This window comes from Triturus cristatus, chromosome 8, assembly GCF_964204655.1.
Source record: "Triturus cristatus chromosome 8, aTriCri1.1, whole genome shotgun sequence".
In the NCBI taxonomy this organism is placed as follows: Eukaryota; Metazoa; Chordata; class Amphibia; order Caudata; family Salamandridae; genus Triturus; species Triturus cristatus.
In genome coordinates this window covers 31,087,275-31,110,196 of record NC_140591.1, presented here as the reverse complement: position 1 = coordinate 31,110,196, position 22,922 = coordinate 31,087,275, and the positions used below count along the sequence as shown (strand labels likewise).

General features: G+C 46.2%; 1 protein-coding gene across 1 annotated transcript in view; it reads right to left on the bottom strand.

Annotated features, from left to right (window-relative positions):
* The window catches only part of LOC146799887 (uncharacterized), a 235,665-nt gene that overhangs the window by 139,434 nt on the left and 73,309 nt on the right, over positions 1–22,922 (bottom strand). Inside the window, exon 4 of the mRNA XM_085620813.1 lies at positions 2,662–2,775. Within this exon, the coding sequence (XP_085476939.1) occupies positions 2,662–2,775 (114 nt within the window). The remainder of the gene's footprint in view (positions 1–2,661; positions 2,776–22,922) is intronic.

Here is a 22,922-nt window from a genome sequence, read left to right as displayed (position 1 = left end):
CGTCCGAGGCCGGGCCCGAGGGCGGGGCCGAAGAACTGCGGGATGGGTCTCGGGTAAGGCCCGAAGGCGATCCCTCGACCGGAGCCATAGGCTGTGGCACTGGTGTTTCAACGGTTTGAACAGGTAGGCCTTGTTCATCATTGGAGCTACTCTCTTCGGCCCCTAAGGCCTCCTCGTCGTCTCCTACCTCGGTGTCGTCTTCACCTCTGTGGAAGAGTGACTCGTCTACCTCGTCCGATCCGGGTTCGTGTTCGGAAACGGGACTGGAGGGCAAGACTTCTAATTCCTCGACGTCTTCGGCCTCGTCGAAGATGTCTGTTGGGGCCGGTGCCGCGTGCTGCGCCTCGAGTCTCGCCGCTCGTCGATTCCGCAGAGTCTTCTTGGAACGGAACCGGGCACAGGCCATGCATGTCGATTCGTCGTGGTCCGGCGAAAGGCATTTGTTGCACACCGGATGGACGTCGATGTGTGGGTACTTCGCATTGCATACCGGACACCTTTTGAATGGCGTCCTCGATTCCATCGTCGAAGTAGTCGATGGACAGGTAAATGCGAAAAAAGTCGGTGCTGAAAGTTAGTAAACTAACAGGATTGTATCGAAACCCGATCGATAAACAGTACCGACGCAAACTAAAGGCCTTTTGGCCTCGACAAAATATTTTCCTAACTTGAGCTAAGATAGCACATCCGAACCCAATGGCGGAAAAAAACAATCTGAGGATGGAGAGGATGCCCATGCGCACTGTAGTCCAGGGGAGGAGTCACCTATCCAAGGATACTTCGAAGACTCTTCCAGGACAACAACGTGCAAACATCCGGACCCAACACTAGGCGGCGATCTATGCACAGATATGAATTCAGCAGCCCACATGCCTCGAACAAACTAAAGACAATAAAGAAACCTGGATGTGAGACTATAGGGAACGCATTTGGATGTGGCACATGGATGGGTTGTACACACTAAAGACAATAAAGAAAACAGGATGTGGGACTATAGGGAACGCGTTTGGATGTGGCACATGGATGAGTTGTATACACTAAAGAGAATAAAGAAAGCTGGATTTGGGACTATAGGGAGCGCGTTTGGATGTGTCACATGGATGGGTTGTATACACTAAAGAGAATAAAGAAAGCTGGATGTGGGACTATAGGGAGCGCGTTTGGATGTGGCACATGGATGGGTTGTATACACTAAAGACAATAAAGAAAGCTGGGTGGTGGACTATAGGGAACGCGTTTGGATGTGGCACATGGATGAGTTGTATACACTAAAGACAATAAAGAAAGCTGGGTGGTGGACTATAGGGAACGCGTTTGGATGTGGCACATGGATGGGTTGTATACACTAAAGACAATAAAGAAAGCTGGATGTGGGACTATAGGGAACGCGTTTGGATGTGGCACATGGATGGGTTGTATTCACTAAAGACAATAAAGAAAGCTGGATGGTGGACTATAGGTAACGCCTTTGGATGTGGCACATGGATGGGTTGTATTCACTAAAGACAATAAAGAAAGCTGGGTGCTCGACTATAGGGAACGCGTTTGGATGCAGCACATGGATGAGTTGTATACACTAAAGACAATAAAGAAAGCTGGGTGGTGGACTATAGGGAACGCCTTTGGATGTGGCACATGGATGGGTTGTATACACTAAAGACAATAAAGAAAGCTGGATGTGGGACTATAGGGAACGCGTTTGGATGTGGCACATGGATGGGTTGTATACACTAAAGACAATAAAGAAAGCTGGATGTGGCACATGGATGAGTCGTATACACTAAAGACAATAAAGAAAACAGGATGGTGGACTATAGGGAACGCGTTTGGATGTGGCACATGGATGGGTTGCACTGCACGAGTAATGGGCTTGGGTGAGGTGGAAAAACCTTGCAGTGGGATTCAGGAATGTGGTGGATACAAATGGTAGGGTTACCAGTTGCGATGCCAGATTAAGTATTAAAGGTGTGCTTTTCTCCATGCTGGGTGTTAATGACAGAATCAACAAGCTGTTATCTTGTCTGCATAGGATGTATATTTGGGAATACACGTCTCATTAAGCTACCTGTGTCTGCCAGTGGTGGAAGACAAATTATGCCCCTCTCTGAAAAATATGTTCAACAGATTCTCAACTTTCAAATAGGCAGCTGCCTATCGAGCATACGTAAGTGGGGCCCTCCGAGTGCTAGGAGAACAGCGGAAGACATAACACCCCTGGACCATGGCCGCTTTAACGCTAAACTCCATGAATGTGTTCGCTGGAGAAAGATGCAACAGGCATGGAGATGCCCTTCGGTCAACAAAAAACAACAAATTGTCATGACTTCATAAGGGAATCTTGTTCACTTGGGGATCGAAGTGACTGCTGTTCTCGAGAAGCAGATCTTACATCCGTGACCCCAAGCACATTTGTAAGGTTCTAGCCTCATGAAAAGACAGATTAAGACCATATATCAAGTCTAAGTGTATATAAGTGGCACCAAGAGGGTCATACTTGTGGTCGCAAATATAGACTTTGGGGACTAAGACCAGATTAGGTTGGAAGGACTTGCCCTCTGTTTGTACTCTCACTCTTGTAAAGGCAGTGTACAGCCCTGCCCGTGCCATCTCAGGAATGCATATATCACTGCGTACGATTATAACATGAGGAGTTCTTCTGACCTGTGCTGAGCGGATAAGTGGACTCCCTTGTCTCTGTGTTCAGAGGATTTATTGGATATTGGCCAACCTCTCGGCTTAGAGGGAACATGTCAAATTCAGAAACTGCTGCTACACCTGTAAAAAAACAGAAATAACTTACTTAAAAAATATACCAACCAAATTCACTGTGATTTTATATAAAGAGACGGCATTTACCTTTTATTCCCCCTTTATAAGTATTGGCTTCTTTATTTTTTAAACATTATTTGGCAGCTTAATAACAACTCAGCATACAGTTTGCAATTTCAGACATCTGGCAAATGTAGATTTTTTTTTTCCATCTCTAACTAGTGCACAGGCTAGTGGGACTCAAGGGCAACTAAGCAAACCTTGTGAGAAGTACTGCTGTTGTCCCCAGAGCTAGAGGAGATGTACTGCCGTGTCCTCGGTGAATTTTAGGGGATAGTGAAGCAGACAAGTCAAGGCTTCTGCTTGGAGGGAGGTGCGAGCTATAGCACCTTATTCAGGTAGCACATTTATCACTTACAATAAATATGCCCATGAAATGGAATTCTTTTTTGAAAAAGAAATGCAAATGTATTCACATTAAATAAAGTTGGTCAGGCCTTCGGTACATGCTTGAAGGGACTTCTGATACAGGGATGCGGCACCCAGTGTTCTTTATGCTGCAGTACATTCCAGTTGTGGTATCTCGGCATCATTAAAGGTTTATGGGGTACGTTTTTCCACATACCAGGCACTGCTCCTCCAGCCACTTTCTGCTCCTTTCCTTACTGACCGGATGTTTTTATTTGTGGTGCTCTAGCTAGCCGTGCGAGTATTCGAACTGTTTTAATTGGAATTCCACTCAAACAGCCCACGTTCAGCAGCAGTCTTTGCAGGTTAGGCTAGCAATTACTGACCTTCCCCAGCTCTGGGCTGTGTGGGGATACACACGGCTCTTTGGCTGGCAATTACCAACCTTACCCAGATCTGGGCCGTGTGGGGTACACACGGCTCTTTGGCTGGCAATTACTGACCTTACCCAGCTCTGGGCTGTGTGGGGGTACACACTGCTCTTTAGCTGGCAATTACTGACCTTACCCAGCTCTGGGCTGTGTGGGGGTACACACTGCTCTTTGGCTGGCAATTACTGACCTTACCCAGCTCTGGGCTGTGCGGGGGTGCACACGGCTCTTTGGCTGGCAATTACTGACCTTACCCAGCTCTGGGCTGTGCGGGGGTGCACACGGCTCTTTGGCTGGCAATTACTGACCTTACCCAGCTCTGGGCTGTGCGGGGGTACACACGGCTCTTTGGCTGGCAATTACTGACCTTTACCAGCTCTGGGCTGTGCGGGGGTACACACGGCTCTTTGGCTGGCAATTACTGACCTTATCAAACAAAGCCAGGGAGTGCTCCCAATCGACAGAAAACTGTCTATAGGGTATTGGAACGTGAAGCAAGTGAAGAAATAATCTTTCTTAAGAAGACCCCTCACTCACCAACCTGGTTGGTGACATGCTTCATCATCGAGGTCCCACCCGGATAGCCGAGTGCCATCCGGGTGTGCTACGACACCTGACTACAGTGGAGCTGGATTTTAGGATGAAGGTGAATAGTGAATTTAGATTAAAAAATTGGCCAGATTGAACCCAATTGAAAGTATTTTATTCCAGGGTAATTTGGACAATGATAAAAAATAGTGAAGATACCAGGGAAGGTTAGATTGACCCAAGGTATCTTATAATGAATTAAACAAGTGATTTTTTTTTTTTTAGGTCTACATGTTTCAACCATCAGTTGCCATTGCTAGGTTTTCGTCAGGACCAAAGAACGTGACCCTGGTGGTGCACACTCGCTAAGGTGTGCCCTACCCTTGGTCAGTGTTTGAAACCTAACCCGCTACTCACGGTTAGGACAACCTTTCTTCAAGTCGTCGAAAGGGAAAAATCTGTAGAGAAAAACAAAACGAACACGGGACAAACATATAATGCATATAATCGTCACTCTATTCGCAGAATCAATGCTCGTGGTAGTTGCCAATAGAAGTGATGTGCGCAACACTGTCGTTCAGCACTCAGTGAACCTCACCACTAGTGAGGATGTGGGCTCACACAATCTTATGCATATTCTTAAGAGCGATCAGGAGTCACACACATGGATAGGTAGCGATCAAGAGCCACACACATATATTCCATACCCACTCACGTGAATTTCAAAAAGTGGGCGTCAATATACTCTAATAAGAGTACAAGTTTACTAGTGCACCAGTGTAACCTAGAGGTATAACGGGGAGTCTCCCGATAGCCCTGGTTAAAATGAACCCACATGCAACTAAAACACAGTAGTGGGTAATTTACACAACCTCACTCAATGCGGTGGGCGTGCCGCTAAGACGAAATAAGTATCAAAATCGCCCAGCGCAGTAAAATTCGCAAAAAAGTATCAAGCCAACGGTCAGGTGTATGGGAGGAAAGGGATGGACGCTTACTTAGAGAGCGGTATTTGCGCACCTCATGGGAGTCGGGATCACGCGATTTGTGACTTCAATATCTAAATTGAAAGAATTAATCACTAGTTAAGCATATATATTGAGCGGTGTAGAGCGAGCTTGGAAAGCCCATGTATTGCCATCGTACTCACCAAATCGGTCCGCGTTTATGCCTAACGATGATCTGCCGTGTCTCCCGGTGGAATAACGAAGACCCGGTCTAAGCCTCTCTGATATGTTGGTATTTCCGGCTCACGTGGGAGAAAACAGTGACGTGGAGGTCATGTGACCTACGTGAGCACGTCGTGGCGTGTTACATGGGACAGAGTCCGTTTCAAGGTTAATAAAGTTTCAGTGGCAAAAAAAGGGGGTGTATTTCCAGAGAAATAAATAAATAAATACTCGGTACCCAAACATGTGGCTTCTACATTAAATATTCTCATAATTTATGTGAAATCCGAGGGTCAGAAACATAAAAGCAAACAATATAGGTGTTTATCGAGTGTCGTATTTAGGTACGCTCAATGTTTCTTCGATCTATGGTGATACCCATAGCTCAATCATTATCAACATCTAAATTTTGGGTTAAGTTAGCTCGGATAATATTTCCTTTAAGTGAAAGGGAACGAATAAAGTTAAACTAACCCCAAACCCTCAAGTAGAGGGAGGGGAATATTTTAATATATTAACTCTGATTATAATACATACAGGTTTTAATTAGTAAAAAATTAAATTTATGTGAATCAACCAGGTCTCCTTCTCGCATTCATATTACTATGTTAGTGGGAAAATGTAGAGCATGATCAACATGGTGAGTAAATACTTATCTCGTCAGTACTGAGTTCCAAGGGATATTCTCGTTAAGGCCATTAATGTGAGTTGATAGCCTATAAACCCACCTTTGTTCCTTTTCAAAAAGTCTCTGTAGTACATTGCAACCAGATTTTATTTGTTCAATGATAGTCCATCGCATATCATTCGTAGTGTGGTTATTTTCAAGGATCCAAAGTTTAAATTCGTTCAGGGTTTCAGCTGGTCCTTGCCAAATGGCAATGGATCAACACCTGTGACAATAACCTCAGGTTCACACATAATGTGGACCCTCAGACGATGATCTTCCTAGATGTGGTTATAACGAAGGAGAATGGCCGTTTGGAAACCAAAACCTATCATAAACCAAGTGCAAGGAATAATCTTTTAAGATTTGAGAGTTTTCATCCAAGAGCCCTGAGGGAGAACTTACCCTATGGCTAATATCTGAGACTACGCAGAAACTGCAGTAAAACCATGGACTATCGGAGTCAGGCCAGGGATCTGACACATAAACTAACCGAGAGAGGCTATCCTGAAAGAATCCTCTACAAGTGTCAAAAACGAGCAAGGAATCAACCGAGAGAAGTTCTTTTGGAAGAGAAAAATCCCCCGGGAAGTGAAATACCTCTCACTTGTGTGACGACTTACAACACAGCATCTAACCTGATGACGAAGTCCATCAATAAACATTGGTCAATAATTAACACTGGCAACCTACATTGGGAAAACCCCTTGTTCTCGTCCAAAAAAGCAAGGAGCCTTAAAGATTCTTTGGTGAACACTCGCCCCATAACAACAGGGAAGGTCAATCCATCAACTGTACTTAATGCATGGGAATTACCAGACATTGTAGGCCACTACCCTTGCGGTAACTGCAGTGTCTAATCTGACCAGCAACACCAAAACTTTATTATTAGATACAAGGTAAGACATGGACCCAAAGAACCCACACTAATTGCAACAGTACCAACGTGGTCTACTTGATCAAGTGCCCGTGCAATCTAAAATACGTGGGAATGACAAGAAAGATCAAACAGAGAATATGCGAGCATCGTAGTAACATCGATATAAAGGGGTAACGACTAAGCTTACTGAACATTTCCTTGAAAATAACCACACTACGAATGATATGCGATGGACTATCATTGAACAAATAAAATCTGGTTGCAATGGGCTGCGTGGGGGTACACTCGGCTCTTTGGCTGGCAATGACTGACCTTACCCGGCTCTGGGCTGTGCGGGGGTACACACAGCTCTTTGGCTGGCAATTACTGACCTTACCCAGCTCTCAGCTGTTGTGCGGGGGTACACACGGCTGTTTGGCTGGCAATTACTGACCTTACCCAGCTCTGGGCTGTATGGGGTACACACGGCTGTTTGGCTGGCAATTACTGACCTTACCCAGCTCTCAGCTGTTGTACGGGGGTACACACGGCTGTTTGGCTGGCAATTACTGACCTTACCCAGCTCTGGGCTGTATGGGGTACACACGGCTGTTTGGCTGGCAATTACTGACCTTACCCAGCTCTGGGCTGTATGGGGTACACACGGCTGTTTGGCTGGCAATTACTGACCTTACCCAGCTCTGGGCTGTATGGGGTACACACGGCTTTTTGGCTGGCAATGCCGGGAAACGAGCCTGCCTGTGCAACAGTTTCGCTTCTTGTCCACTTTGGTTCTGGAAATAGCTGTTGCAGTTCTGAATGAGGGGGAAGGTTGCAGGTCATGGCATCCTTGTATTTGATTAAAGAAGGCATTGAATGAGAATTTTTGTTCTCTTTAGAGCACAGGCTTTCCACCACAGGATATTCATATAGACAAACACTAATGTCTCACTGTCTCTTTTCTTTGGCGTGGCATTCCACAGAGGTTGGTCTTGGGAGACGTCCATGACAGAACGACCCTCAAAGATAGCACAGGTGGGTAAATACAATTAAAAATACTGCCATTGAAAATAAGGAACTTAAGCAACCCTGCTTTCTCCTACCGTTTATTTACCTACATTCTTAACTCAGAGCTCTTTTAGTTCTGCAATCTCATCTGGCTTCTCTCTTTACTGCTATTTTGTTTCATACGTTCCCGTCTCGTCCTTTATCCAGTTTATTCTTTTTGTCAGCCTTCATTTTTCTCCTAATACCTCTGATGAAAAAGAGATACTTTTACCCTTATTGAGTCCCCATTGTCTTTCTGGCAGTCCTATTCCTCCTTTTTCCATTCTTAAGACTTCCTTCAGTCTTAACACAAAATTACTTTTTATTGTAGTTTGGAGCTTTGACACACATCTGATTTTCATGGTTGTCTGCCCCTTGCCCTGTCCTATTGCTCGCCCACAAGCCTCATTCGGTTTCCCTTCTGCGCTCACCCATGCCAAGGCTCGTTGTTGAGCTGTGCAAAGAACTCTTCACCTCATGCCCAGGAAGCAGCAGGCTTCAGCCCCCCTCTTCACCTCATGCCCAGGAAGCAGCAGGCTTCAGCCTCCCCCCCTCTTCACCACATGCCCAGGAAGCAGCAGGCTTCAGCCCCCCCCTCCTCACCTCATGCCCAGGAAACAGCAGGCATCAGCCCCCCATTTCACCTCATGCCCAGGAAGCAGCAGGCTTCAGCCCCCCTCTTCACCTCATGCCCAGGAAGTAGCAGGCTTCAGCCCCCCCCCCTCTTCGCCTCATGCCCAGGAAGCAGCAGGCTTCAGCCCCCCTCTTCACCTCATGCCCAGGAAGCAGCAGGCTTCAGCCCCCCTCTTCACCTCATGCCCAGGAAGCAGCAGGCTTCAGCCCCCCATCTTCACCTCATGCCCAGGAAGCAGCAGGCTTCAGCCCCCCCCTCTTCACCTCATGCCCAGGAAGCAGCTGGCTTCAGCCCCCCCCCCCTCACCTCATGCCCAGGAAGCAGCAGGCTTCAGCCCCCCCTCTTCACCTCATGCCCAGGAAGCAGCAGGCTTCAGCCCCCCTCTTCACCTCATGCCCAGGAAGCAGCAGGCTTCAGCCCCCCCTCTTCACCTCATGCCCAGGAAGCAGCAGGCTTCAGCCCCCCCCCCCTCTTCACCTCATGCCCAGGAAGCAGCAGGCTTCAGCCCCCCCCCTCTTCACCTCATGCCCAGGAAGCAGCAGGCTTCAGCCCCCCCCACCCTCTTCACCTCATGCCCAGGAAGCAGCAGGCTTCAGCCCCCCCCCCCCTTCACCTCATGCCCAGGAAGCAGCAGGCTTCAGCCCCCCCCCCCCCCTCTTCACTCCCCTCATGCCCAGGAAGCAGCAGGCTTCAGCCCCCCTCTTCACCTCATGCCCAGGAAGCAGCAGGCTTCAGCCCCCCCTCTTCACCTCATGCCCAGGAAGCAGCAGGCTTCAGCCCCCCTCTTCACCTCATGCCCAGGAAGCAGCAGGCTTCAGCCCCCCCTCTTCACCTCATGCCCAGGAAGCAGCAGGCTTCAGCCCCCCCCCCCCTCTTCACCTCATGCCCAGGAATCAGCAGGCTTCAGCCCCCCTTCTTCACCTCATTCCCAGGAAGCAGCAGGCTCCAGCCCCCCTTCTTCACCTCATGCCCAGGAAGCAGCAGGCTCCAGCCCCCCTCTTCACCTCATGCCCAGGAAGCAGCAGGCTTCAGCCCCCCCTCTTCACCTCATGCCCAGGAAGCAGCAGGCTTCAGCCCCCCCCCCTCTTCACCTCATGCCCAGGAATCAGCAGGCTTCAGCCCCCCCTCTTCACCTCATGCCCAGGAAGCAGCAGGCTTCAGCCTCCCCCCCCCCCTCTTCACCTCATGCCCAGGAAGCAGCAGGCTTCAGCCCCCCTTCTTCACCTCATGCCCAGGAAGCAGCAGGCTCCAGCCCCCCTCTTCACCTCATGCCCAGGAATCACCAGGCTTCAGCCCCCCCTCCTCACCTCATGCCCAGGAATCACCAGGCTTCAGCCCCCCCTCCTCACCTCATGCCCAGGAATAACCAGGCTTCAGCCCCCCCTCCTCACCTCATGCCCAGGAATCAGCAGGCTCCAGCCCCACCCCACCCGTCTCGCTGTCCTTCCTCAGCATTGTTGATGTGTGTAGGGATAACAGGGCTTTACGTGGGCCAGGTCCCGCCAGCTCTCCGACCCGGCAGTGCTTTGAATCGGGTCCCTGCTTGGCTCAATGTTCAGATCCTTAACTTTGCTGCCATAAGACTGATCCATTTTTCAATAATAGCAGTAAAGACCCACATGGTATTGCAAATTAGCGATGCCGTCACTGTTTGCATTTCACATTTGACTTCATCTTCCATTCCTTAGGAGCCTTTGCTTTTCCCCGCTGTGCTTCTGTGGGTTTATCTCATCAGGCAACACACGGTTCCTGGGCAAACTTTGAGCCCAGTCGCCTCCAGGGGTCTGGGCGAGTTCAGGGTCTGGGTGAGTTCAGGGTCTGGGTGAGTTCAGGGTCTGGGTGAGTTCAGGGTCTGGGCGAGTTCAGGGTCTGGGCGAGTTCAGGGTCTGGGCGAGTTCAGGGTCTGGGCGAGTTCAGGGTCTGGGCGAGTTCAGGGTCTGGGCGAGTTCAGGGTCTGGGTGGGTGTTTATGGCAGCGCACGCCTGAGAGCTCTGAAGCGGAGGCAGAAGGCCGTGCAAGTGTCTCAGAGTCCCTGTCTGTGGATCATAGACATGCACGGACTACGTGCACATCCAATCCTTGGCTTCCCTCTGCACCACACAATCGCACACAGCCCAAAAATAATTGTGAGAAAATATGAGATATGCAGATGGAGGATTTTAGAAAGATGTGGTGAACAAATGAGCATAAGTGTTTAAAAGTGAGACACAACAGAAGACATGTCTTTAGAGGGGAGAATGGGAGTGACAGACACTCAGAAGGCCACCGCTCCTTCTGCAGAGCGTAGTAATGTTTATTTCAGGGTTTCACATCTTCAGAATGAAACATTTTCAATACTAATCTTTCACAACAAAATCATTGTTGCATTTCCTTTATCTTATACAACTAACAAGTGTTGACAAAGCCAATAGGTGTGGCTTATTTGAGGTATATGTTTTTATTGTGTAACATGCCTGGATGCAATAACAGAAACTCATAGAGATAGTGATCTGGATTTCAGTTCATGTTTTAAGCCACACCCTTAGTTACATAGGCCAGACCTCTTAGACAGTAATGCTCATTGCGCTACTTTGACCACGCCCCTTTCAGAGATCCTCACTTCTTTCTCTCCGCCCAAAGGCCTGCTTACTGGTTTCTGGTTAGGGTGTTCCTTTCTTATTTTCTCTGCAGCTTCTTTTCACCGACCTCGCTTTGGGTCTCCGTCTCTGGTCCATGTTTTTGTTGCCATTGTGGATCCTCCTCACTGCTTTACGGGAAAAGCAGGTCCTTTCTCACAATACCCTTTTTCCAGCCCGGTCTCTCCTTTTATGCCCTACTGCGTTTCATGGTCCTTTCTCTCTTCCCATGTTAGCCCTTCATCTCTTTTAATTACCACAGTTTTCCTTTCTAGGAGATGCCGCAGGGTCTGGTTTTCAAGCCCGACCTGAAAAGATGTCACATTGCGCAACCCTGTGACAGTGGCCACATTGGGTTCACATTGAGTACGGGCATGAAGGAGATCCGCTCCCATGGGCCAACAGTGGCCACGTTGGGTGCACATTGAGTACGGGCATGAAAGAGATCCGCTCCCATGGGCCAACAGTGGCCACGTTGGGTGCACATTGAGTACGGGGACCGAGGAGATCCGCTCCCATGGGCCAACAGTGGCCACGTTGGGTGCACATTGAGTAAAGGTGTGGAAATATGGATTTTTCTGATCAGTTATGTCCCCTATCTTGGACCCCAACGGTTCCATGCATGTATCACAAGTACATGTATGTTCCCTCCAGTTCTAGTTCTGAAGACGCAAACACATGTGCGTCCACCGTCAACATGTCCTCTGTCAGATCCGCCATGAATAGGCCGGATATTCCATTCCTAAGTATGAAAGGCCACCGGCTTTATATGGTTCACTTATGCCATTTTACAGTCCAGGCAAGTAGGCCCTGATTCTGTCATCGAACTCTTTTTGCCTTCTGCCTCTGAAAGCTCCAGTCTGAGCCTGCATCTGTGACCATGAACTTTGTCTCATTCTCTGCGCGGCTCACGAAGCCTGACATCAGCCTGCTGCCTGCCAAAAACTGTACTTCACATTCGAAATTATCTGCTCCGTTCCCTGCCCAATGCATTCCTGTCTAGTAGTTTAAGTAAACATTCTTCCAGCTACCGAGCAAAGGGCCCGGCTTCTCTGTCTTTATGCAAGTAATTCATAGCCCTGTTACTATGGAAGATTCCTGCCCTCGCATCTAGTGTAGACACTTAGACGCTTGTGCACGCACACACAGTCAGTATAGAATAGATTTTGTTCAAGAGTCCTCCCTTTGTGGATAACATAGTTCTTTAAACATAGGATGTTAGATATGATTTGGGATTAGGTTGACTTGACCCCCAGACTTCTTGTCTCCACATGTAGAGCTAAATGTCAAGTCCCCCTCACCCCCTAGTTGCACGTAAATCACACGTCATGCTGCTGCGCACGCATCTATGCCAAGTATAATCTTATAGATCCACCTATATATGACATCATAACCAATTATGTTCCTTTTTACTCCTCATTACACCCATTTTCGGTTACGCATGTGAATCGTCATCTTCCTTATCAATTGTTACGCCTCCCGCATCTATTCCATTGTAATGTATGTTCTATAAAAGTCATTTCTTGTCAATAATGTATGTACTTCACTTCCTGAACCTCCGTGGTGATGGAACTTGGAGCAACCGATTATAATCGATCATTGGAATAAAGCCCATTCCGAACCTCTAATACCACGGATTCTGCCTCTTATTTACTGAGCTATTTTATTATGTTTCCGTATCAAATTAAGTCCCGGTAATTAAATTATTTACCACATGAATGGCGCCCGAATAGGGACACTTTCTCATCTCACGCGCCGGCGGTGAGTTGCAGGCCCGGTCTCCTGCCACAGCTGGACGGACAATTACGCGTACCAGCAGGATTTCCTGTATCTCCCTCCGGTCAAGCGGGGGCGACTGAGGCTGCGATCAACACCCAGACGAGGCGGTGAGAAGTGCGAAGTATCCCGACCAGAGCCTAGCTGAGAGAGCAAGATCCGAGGTATACAGAGGCCCACCAGTTCCCGAAGTCCGAAGTCGAGTCCAGTTTCCGAAGTGTTCGAGTCGAGTCGAGTCCAGTCCGGTTCAAGTTCAGTTCAGTTTCCGAGGCCTTCCGTTTCCGAGCTACCCGGTGAGTACCATTACTGGGGAGGCATTCTGACGTGCACATAGGTTGTGCCGGTCAAGACGGGTTTGGGTACACAAATCCGGTCTGCACTGTTTCAGCAGTGTATCTGTACTGTTTAGCAGTATATCTAGTATATCAAGTATATAAATTCAGAATAATTCAGTTAAAGTCGAGTATTATGTTTTAGTGATTAAGTTTTCTTTAGACCATCATCATTATTGACTGTTCAGGTAAATGTTAAATGTTAAATGTTTTAAGTACGTTCTGCATATTGTGGTATGAATGACTGTTCATTATCGTGTTTACTGTATTAAGTTTGTTCAAAATCAAGTATCAGATCAGTTCTCAATATGCCGCTCTTTTCGAAACTAAGACAGATCACAACAAGAAAAGGGGTACTCGAAGAAGCCGTTCCTATTCCTCCTAGGGACACTCCAGGGTACTTCATGTATCATAAACATGGCTTAGATGCTATATTATTTCTTGATTTATGGGTAGACTACACCAAGGAATTACCAGAAAGTCAGAGGTGGCCCACAGCGGGAACCTGGGATGCAGAGTGCATCATGAAAGTAGAGGAAGAGTTATGGAAAAGGAAAGTCAGACAGTCACAGAAAGATGCCGTTGAATTATGGCGTAAAGAATCTCATAGACGTACCGAAAAAGCCCTCCGACAGGAAGAGAGAAATAGAGAGAATTCAAATAAAGTACGAGAGAACCTATTAATTGAAGAAGGTACAAGAGTGAAATCAGAACAAGTAGACAGACAAAGACATGCCCTTATGAATGGTATGTATCCCCTTCTGGCCGAAGGATTACCTAAGGCTACTCCAGAGATACCAAAAGACTTGCCACCCCCATTATTCCCAATAAAGGTACATCCTAAGGGGCATCCTAGAACCGCAGAAGATGTTTTTCTTTCCTCATATTTAGATGACGCAGCTCCCGAGTATGCTAATCCCGCCCCACATAGACCGCCTGCCAGGGAGGTTCAACGCCAAGATCCAGTACCCGTATCTTTACAGCAACAAGTCCTGACACAAGTTCCGGCAAGCACATCTGTTTCTGCATCCGTTCCTACAGCTACTTCTATAGCTGTGTCAACACCTATAGTTGCTGTATCACGTTCAACGAATCCTTTCACGCCCGATACCCCAGACGGGGCTACGGGAGGTGCTACCAATATTTTTTCTACGCCACCCAGAATAAATAAACTTACTTTTCAAGAGTCAGCACATTCACGTACCCCCAAACTCATAAATGCTCGTACGCTTAAGGAACTTCTTGTAGATTGTAGATATGACCCTGTGCCCGGCAAAGAGGACGAAATGACCCTGGCATCATTACGCATCAGACGAGCCGCGGTGTATTTAGGGAAGTTACCAGGAATGACTGCGCATCTAGATAATATATACCATTTTGTCCAAACAGGGCGAGATTCTGAAAGTATTAACAGAGCTATGGAATACCAGAAAGTGGAGATACAGGGGGAACTGTTACGTTTCCTCATAAATTGTGTGATCAGAAATCAAGACCGACCAGGGGTAGACCCGGAAGCAATGCAAATTCTTACCAGATGGAGTCAGAATATATCAGAAGGAAGACATGATAAGCAGAATTGTATAATAGCCATGTGCCGAAAGATCCGAAAAGAAATAGAACGCCTACACGAAGAGAGATTAGCGGTAGACCAGTTCGAACAAAGCGAGGAAGAAGGATCAGGACTGCCCACAGGACAGTCAGACACCATAGCCTATGTAGGTAGAGGAAGATCTTGTAATAGTAATAGATGTCTTATTGACCCGATGCGTCCGATATGTCCAGATAATAACAGGAGTTTCCCAACACCCATAATCCATATAAGGTCTAACGAGCATTCGTTCCAAGCCGCTGACAAATTACTCCGAGAACGAAGGGGTTATCATTTTCTCGATTCTATGGATGAACAAGAATTAGCCAGGTCAGCTGTCCATTGGGTTGACAGTCCCGGAAAGTACAGTGATGATACAGTAGCACGCACATTTTTGAATCTCACCCCAGACGAACAGCGTTTAGCTGGAATTTATATGATTCAACAACTCCTTATACTATATCAGAGTCAGCATTCGGACCCTGGTCCCTTGCCTGATATATTGACTGAATTACTCATGAATAGATGGAGAGGTTCAGGTACTAAATTAATTAAAGAAATACTAGAATCAAGAAAGCAGTACATTCTTTTTGTATGTTCAGAACATGTTTCACTACCCATTAAGGAAAGAACCACGTATTACATGGACAGACAGAATCCTTTACGAGAAGTACACCCAATAAAGGGCGAGGACAATGAGTTTAAACGCGTATTTGTATACACGCCCATATCGAAAATAGAATTGTTAGAAATGAAGAAAGTGGTACCCAGTCATGACAAAGACCCAGCGGGTTTTCACCGAGAAATTAAAGACATGTTACTCATGGGAGAGTATACCTATCCCGACATTATGACAATATTAAAGGTACTGATGCCTGCTGGCATTTACGAAAAACTCAGGGAAAAAGAGTGGGAGGTAGGAGACCAAAAGATAGAATGGTCAGTATTAGAAGCAGAAGAAAAGGCCCGAACTGCAGGAGCAGGGCTTGGGGATAAAACTAAAGCACTACCAGGTTTACTAGTACAGGTACTGCCACGTTTATTAACTACGAAAAAGGAAGATTGGGGTACAATTTCAGCCTGTAAACAGAAGCAAGATGAAGACACTAGTGATTACTATGCCCGATTTGAAAAATGTTTTGGTATAAATAGTGGCATAAAAGCAAGTAGCGAATCATACCCACATCTGTTTGTGACAAAATTAGTGGAAAATGCCCTGCCCCAAGTAAAGAATAGAGTATTAAAATTCGAGAGTACCTGGCAAGGTAAAACCCCATCACAAATGTTACAAATGTTACAGTACCATCACAATAGAATTAGAGAGGAACAAGAACATGAACATAGACGTATGAAAGACACGAAAATGAAAATGCTAGTTTCCCAGACAGTTCCAGCTGAAGGACATAAAAAGGGTATGGCACATTCCGGTGATTCAACAGGACCTGTAAAAGGGACATGCAATTATTGTAAAAAGCCAGGTCATTACGTACACGATTGTCCAGTTTTGAAACATAATATCGCCATAGGTAATACAAAAGAAAGACCACGGCCACCTAGACAGGATCAGAATGAACAAGGAGCCCCGCAACATGCACAGTCCATGCCAGCTCCACCACAGTCTGTACAGTTTGTGCCAGCTGCACCAGCGCTGCCCGTTGCTGCCACACAAACGACGACAAGACAACTGTACCAGACCGCACAGTATGACTATCCTGATTATCAACGATACGCATGAACCAGCCTAGAGAGGGAAGTTGACTTACCCCTTATCGAGATCCCAGTAGACCAAGAAGGACCTTATGTACATAGTGAATTATTAGGCCAAGACAGAAAATTTTTACTCGATACCGGGGCAAGTCGAACAACCATAAAACGTAGTGAAGTTCCAGGGGTACCCCTCTCAGGCTCTCAGAATATTTCCCTTGGTTTTTCAGGAAAACCTATTGTTAATGAAGTGTCACAACCTCTTCCACTTACGATAGGACCTTTGACCCGAACTACAGATTTATTGCTTACTAAATCATGTCCAGAAAATCTGTTAGGAATAAAAACACTGAAAGCTCTAGGAGCTATAATATGTTGTTCTCCGGAAGGAGTAAGATTGTTTTTACGTGATTTCAAAGGTCATTATGTATCTAGAGACATGGATCCCCGACTGCAGACTTTACCTACACATCTATGGGCACAAGGCCCTACTGATGTTGGTCGCATGAATATTACACCATATCGAGTCACATTAAAGGCAGGAGTGGTACTACCACGAATGCGACAATACAAGTTACCACCAGATGCTGTAGTGGCTTTGCTGCAAATCATTGACGAGCTCATTGCCCAAGGAGTAGTTGTGGAAACAGACTCCAATGTATGTAATTCACCAATAATTCCGATTCTTAAACGAACAGATCCGAAGGCCCCGCCAGTATATCGATTGGTTATTGATCTGCGCGAATTAAACAAGTGCATTGTGCCACAATTCCCTGTGGTCCCTGATATCTCGTCATTATTGACAGCCATTGATTCCGAAGCAACATTCTTTACTGTAATTGATCTTAAAAATGCCTTTTTCAGCGTCCCAATAGATCCGGAAAGCCAATATTTGTTCGGATTTAGTTTAAATGGACGTAGCTTTAAATTCTCACGCGCACCTCAAGGATTTACAGAAAGCCCCAGCATCTATAGCCAAGCACTGAAACGAGAACTTGACAGTATCCACATGCCAGTTAACACTGCCTTGCTTCAATATGTCGATGATCTGCTGATCACCGCGAGAAGCGAACCCGAATGTGAGAAAGCATCACTGACAGTTTTACAATTTCTAGCTGAAAAGGGTCACAAGGTGTCCCCTTCTAAGCTGCAATTCTGTGTCCAGCGAGTTGTTTATCTTGGACACTCGCTGTCCAAGGAGGGAAGGCAGCTTACACCCGACCGCATTCAGTTAATAGCTAACATGCCAATACCCAAGACACAAAAGGAAGTACGAGCCTTCATAGGCCTCACTTCATACTGTAGGCAGTGGATCCCTCAGTATGCATTTCTAGCAAAATCGCTCATTCAGTTGACAACACAGGAGGCAGCCACATCGACTGTCCTCCCTTGGACTCAAGAACATACACATGCCTTTGAAAGCTTAAAGAAAGCTTTATGTCAAGCACCTGTTTTAGCAACGCCATGTTACAGAAAACAGTTTACACTTTTTGTTACAGAACGCGAAGGTACTGCCTTGTCAGTACTCACACAGGAACAAGCAGGAGCACACAAACCATGTGCTTATTTTTCTAGTACATTAGATCCAGTAGCTCAGGCTTTGCCTGCGTGTCTGAAATCAGTGGCAGCGACAGCTTTAGCAATCAGACAAAGCGATGCCATAGTGTTAGGACATCCATTGACAGTACAAGTACCCCATGCAGTAGAGGTTCTTGTAAATAGAACGCAAACACAACACTTGACTATAGCGCGACTTACAGGGTACGAACTTACATTGTTCCAGCCACATATAGAAATCAGACGCTGTAACACATTGAATCCTGCCACACTTTTGCCAGTAATCGGAACAGACCCACTAGCCCATGACTGTATTGAAGTTATTACAATAACGACGAAACCCAGACAAGACTTAACCGATGTCCCATTGCCAGATCCAGACCTGACATTGTATGTAGATGGTTCATGTATGAGAACAAATACAGGAGAGTTAGTGGCTGCTTACGCAGTCACAACAGACACTGAAATAATTGAAACTGATCGCATAAATACCTTGTCAGCTCAAGCCGCAGAGCTCATCGCTCTGACACAAGCCTGTATTCAAGCCACAAATAAAAAAGTCAACATATACACTGATTCACGTTATGCATTCGGAGTTGTACATGACTTCGGCGTGCTGTGGCGAGAGAGAGGTTATTTAACTTCCCACGGTGCCCACATTCAGCACGGACCCCTCATTCATGCCTTATTAGATGCGATACATCTACCGACTGCAATATCAATTATGAAATGTAAAGCTCATACGAAAGTCACTGATATCATTTCTCAAGGCAATGATCTAGCCGACAGAACAGCTAAACAGACTGCTCAAACACAAACATCCGACATGACAAAGACAATAGTCCCGACGCCGATACATTGTATGACAGTTAAAGATCCTACTTTTGACGTAATTCAATCAATCAATCAATCAGTGACACTTATAGAGCGCGCTACATACCCGTAGGGTCTCAAGGCGCTGGGGAGGGGTGGTGCCGCTACTGCTCGAACAGCCAGGTTAAACAAAGGTCAAAACAACCGCAGCGGCGGCAGTCCGGAACGAGGCAGCAGCGAGGCACAAGGAAGCAAGGGGCACACGCAGCAGCAGGTGGCCGTGCGGCGCGGGGGTGTCCCACAAGTGGGTCACATCCAGACACATGCTACACCAGATGAAATAAAGAAATGGACCGAATTAGGAGGGATCCAAACGGATCAAGGATGGATGATGAAGGAAAAGTCTGTGTGGTTCCTTCCTGATTCAATGGTCCAAGTTATAATTAACACTATACATAGTCCAGCACATCTAGGAGAAAAAGCTATGCTAGATAGCATTCAACACATTTGGTTCAATAAACATTTACGAGCAGCAGCCAAACAAAAGGTCCGTACCTGTATGATCTGTTGCCAGTTCAACCCAGGAAAAAGCGTTCCCGTAGAACAGGGTGGATTTCATCCTCCTGATCACCCTTTTGAAGTCCTCCAGATGGATTATATCCAGATGGAACGATGTCGAGGATTCAAATATGTTCTCGTAGTTGTTTGTGCTCTTTCCCGTTGGACGGAGGCATACCCGGTTTCAGATTACACTGCCCCGACTACTGCCAAACAGTTGGTTCGAGAATTCTTCCCACGATACGGTTTACCACGTGTTGTTCACTCAGATAACGGCCAGCCGTTCTCATCCGAATTAATGAAACATGTTTCACTTTTGTTAGGTTATCAGTGGAAATTCCACTGTGTCCGACACCCTGAGGCAGCAGGTCTCGTAGAAAGACATGATCAGACCCTGAAAATTAGATTGTCCAAAATATGCAGGGAGAAAGGTGTCGACTGGGTAGTAGCACTACCAGTTGCACTCTTTTACACGAGAATGGTAGCACACTCTCGAACAGGGCTATCCCCGTATGAAGTGATCTTCGGCAGACCACCAAATATGTGGGGGACGCCTATGCCACGAAAAATAACTGATATTGACTGTAATATGCTGACAGATTACTTGGCTTCCTTGATGTCTGCACTACAATCTTGTCGTTCACAGGTAGCTGCAGCCTTTCCCGACAACACTGAGGTGAAACCCCTTGACGTAGTTCCGGGGGACCTCGTTCTGGTGAGGAATTTCGACCGAAAGACTCAGCTGGAGCCCAGGTGGAAATCACCCAAGTTGGTCCTGCTCACCACAAGGACAGCCGTGAAGATCGAAGGCAGAAAAGGATGGGTGCATTCAAGTCATATCAAGAAATTTCATGGACTTCCTTCGGATGTGAATAGCCCACCTCGTGTGTCTTCCCCCATTGACTCAAAACTACCTTTGGCTGAGGCCAACAGTCAGGAACTTTATAAACTGAAACTCAGGCCTAAACCGTCGGACGATTTGATTGTTTAAGTCCTCTCCAAGGTGAAGCGGTTGAATCTGTCTCCGACATGTATCCCTTAGACCTGAATCATGGAAAATCGCGAAAAATGTTGAAACGACAGGCGTACTGTAAATCACTGCGTAGCCATTGCATAATGACGTTATTAATTTTGTTTTTCTTGAGTCTTTTAATAATTACTGCAAGTATATTGTTGCATATATATTATCCTATTTCTAGACATGTTTACAATGTTACTGCTGAACATTCTTTTAGTGAATTACCTCCGCTTGAGTTGTCTTATAGATTTGCGCTGCGCAATAACACTTTTATTAGTATGTTACATCATTCCCATCAGGTTAGCAATGCTACAAATTGTTGGATATGTGGCCGACTCCCTCCCTATCAGAATTATAAAGGAATTTTACCTCTCTTTCCATACCCGTTCACACACAACGGCTCCTGTGGAGCATGGTTTAGTTTAATTAATTCTCTAGATTCGAATTCTGCAGTTTATCAAGATAACTGGGTATGGGGAAATTTGAACTTAATTTTGCTTAAGGTCTGCTACCCCAACAAGGAGGGACTTCCCCAGAGAACAGGAACTGATCTAGAAAATGAAGTGTATGGATTAGGAAATTTTACACTTAATCTTATGATCCTAAATGTCGAATCCGAAGCTACTCCAATTTTGCCCGCTATGCCAATATTTCCAGTAAAGGGTGAACTATGTGTAAGGAAAAATGGTTCCATACATATGGGCCATAGTAAATGCACCACTGTAGTAGAATTTAGTGATCAAGGCAAGTCTACATTTAGAGCTTCTCGCCATTCTTATTTCATATGTGGTCAGACGGCATATGTACGTTTGCCTCTAGACTGGGATGGTATTTGCTACATTGGATTCCTTTTGCCACCTGTTTTTCTAGCTCCCCCTGATTACCACAGAAACACTCATTTAGTAAATAATAGAGTAAGGAGAGATCGCCCAATAGTCGATTACACTGAAACAGCATGGGAAAAATACACAGATTTCAATAAAGGTCTCTTTCCCTATATAGGTACTGTTACTAATAGTAAGCTGATACGTAGATTAACTAGAACCCTTGAAGCAGTAGTGAATGAAACTATTTCCGCTTTAGGCAATTTAACAGAAGAGCAGTCTGCTATGCGGATTGTTGTGCTTCAAAATCGTCTTGTCCTTGACGTCATCCTGGCTGATAGGGGCGGAGCTTGTAGGGTCATCGGATCAAGCTGTTGCATTTTCATACCAGAAAATTCGCCATCTGTATATAAGGCCATAACTCGCCTTCATAAGATTGTAAGCCAGATACACCAGAACCCAGGCACCTGGACTTGGTCCGGTTGGTTTTGGAGTGTACTATCTACCTTTGGATGGAAGGTCCTATCTTTCCTAGGTATTGGCCTTCTCATACTATTCAGTTGCTGTCTATGTCTACAATGTGGACCAGCGATCTGTGGTCTGTGTGCCACATCGTGTATTCCACCACCAAGATTTCATTCGTCACGGAAGAAGAAAGAAGAACAAATGATGTTATATGAACAGATCAATGGATTGATGAAGATTGATATCTCTTAACGGGCAAGTAGGGGACAAGGAGGGAATGTGGAAATATGGATTTTTCTGATCAGTTATGTCCCCTATCTTGGACCCCAACGGTTCCATGCATGTATCACAAGTACATGTATGTTCCCTCCAGTTCTAGTTCTGAAGACGCAAACACATGTGCGTCCACCGTCAACATGTCCTCTGTCAGATCCGCCATGAATAGGCCGGATATTCCATTCCTAAGTATGAAAGGCCACCGGCTTTATATGGTTCACTTATGCCATTTTACAGTCCAGGCAAGTAGGCCCTGATTCTGTCATCGAACTCTTTTTGCCTTCTGCCTCTGAAAGCTCCAGTCTGAGCCTGCATCTGTGACCATGAACTTTGTCTCATTCTCTGCGCGGCTCACGAAGCCTGACATCAGCCTGCTGCCTGCCAAAAACTGTACTTCACATTCGAAATTATCTGCTCCGTTCCCTGCCCAATGCATTCCTGTCTAGTAGTTTAAGTAAACATTCTTCCAGCTACCGAGCAAAGGGCCCGGCTTCTCTGTCTTTATGCAAGTAATTCATAGCCCTGTTACTATGGAAGATTCCTGCCCTCGCATCTAGTGTAGACACTTAGACGCTTGTGCACGCACACACAGTCAGTATAGAATAGATTTTGTTCAAGAGTCCTCCCTTTGTGGATAACATAGTTCTTTAAACATAGGATGTTAGATATGATTTGGGATTAGGTTGACTTGACCCCCAGACTTCTTGTCTCCACATGTAGAGCTAAATGTCAAGTCCCACTCACCCCCTAGTTGCACGTAAATCACACGTCATGCTGCTGCGCACGCATCTATGCCAAGTATAATCTTATAGATCCACCTATATATGACATCATAACCAATTATGTTCCTTTTTACTCCTCATTACACCCATTTTCGGTTACGC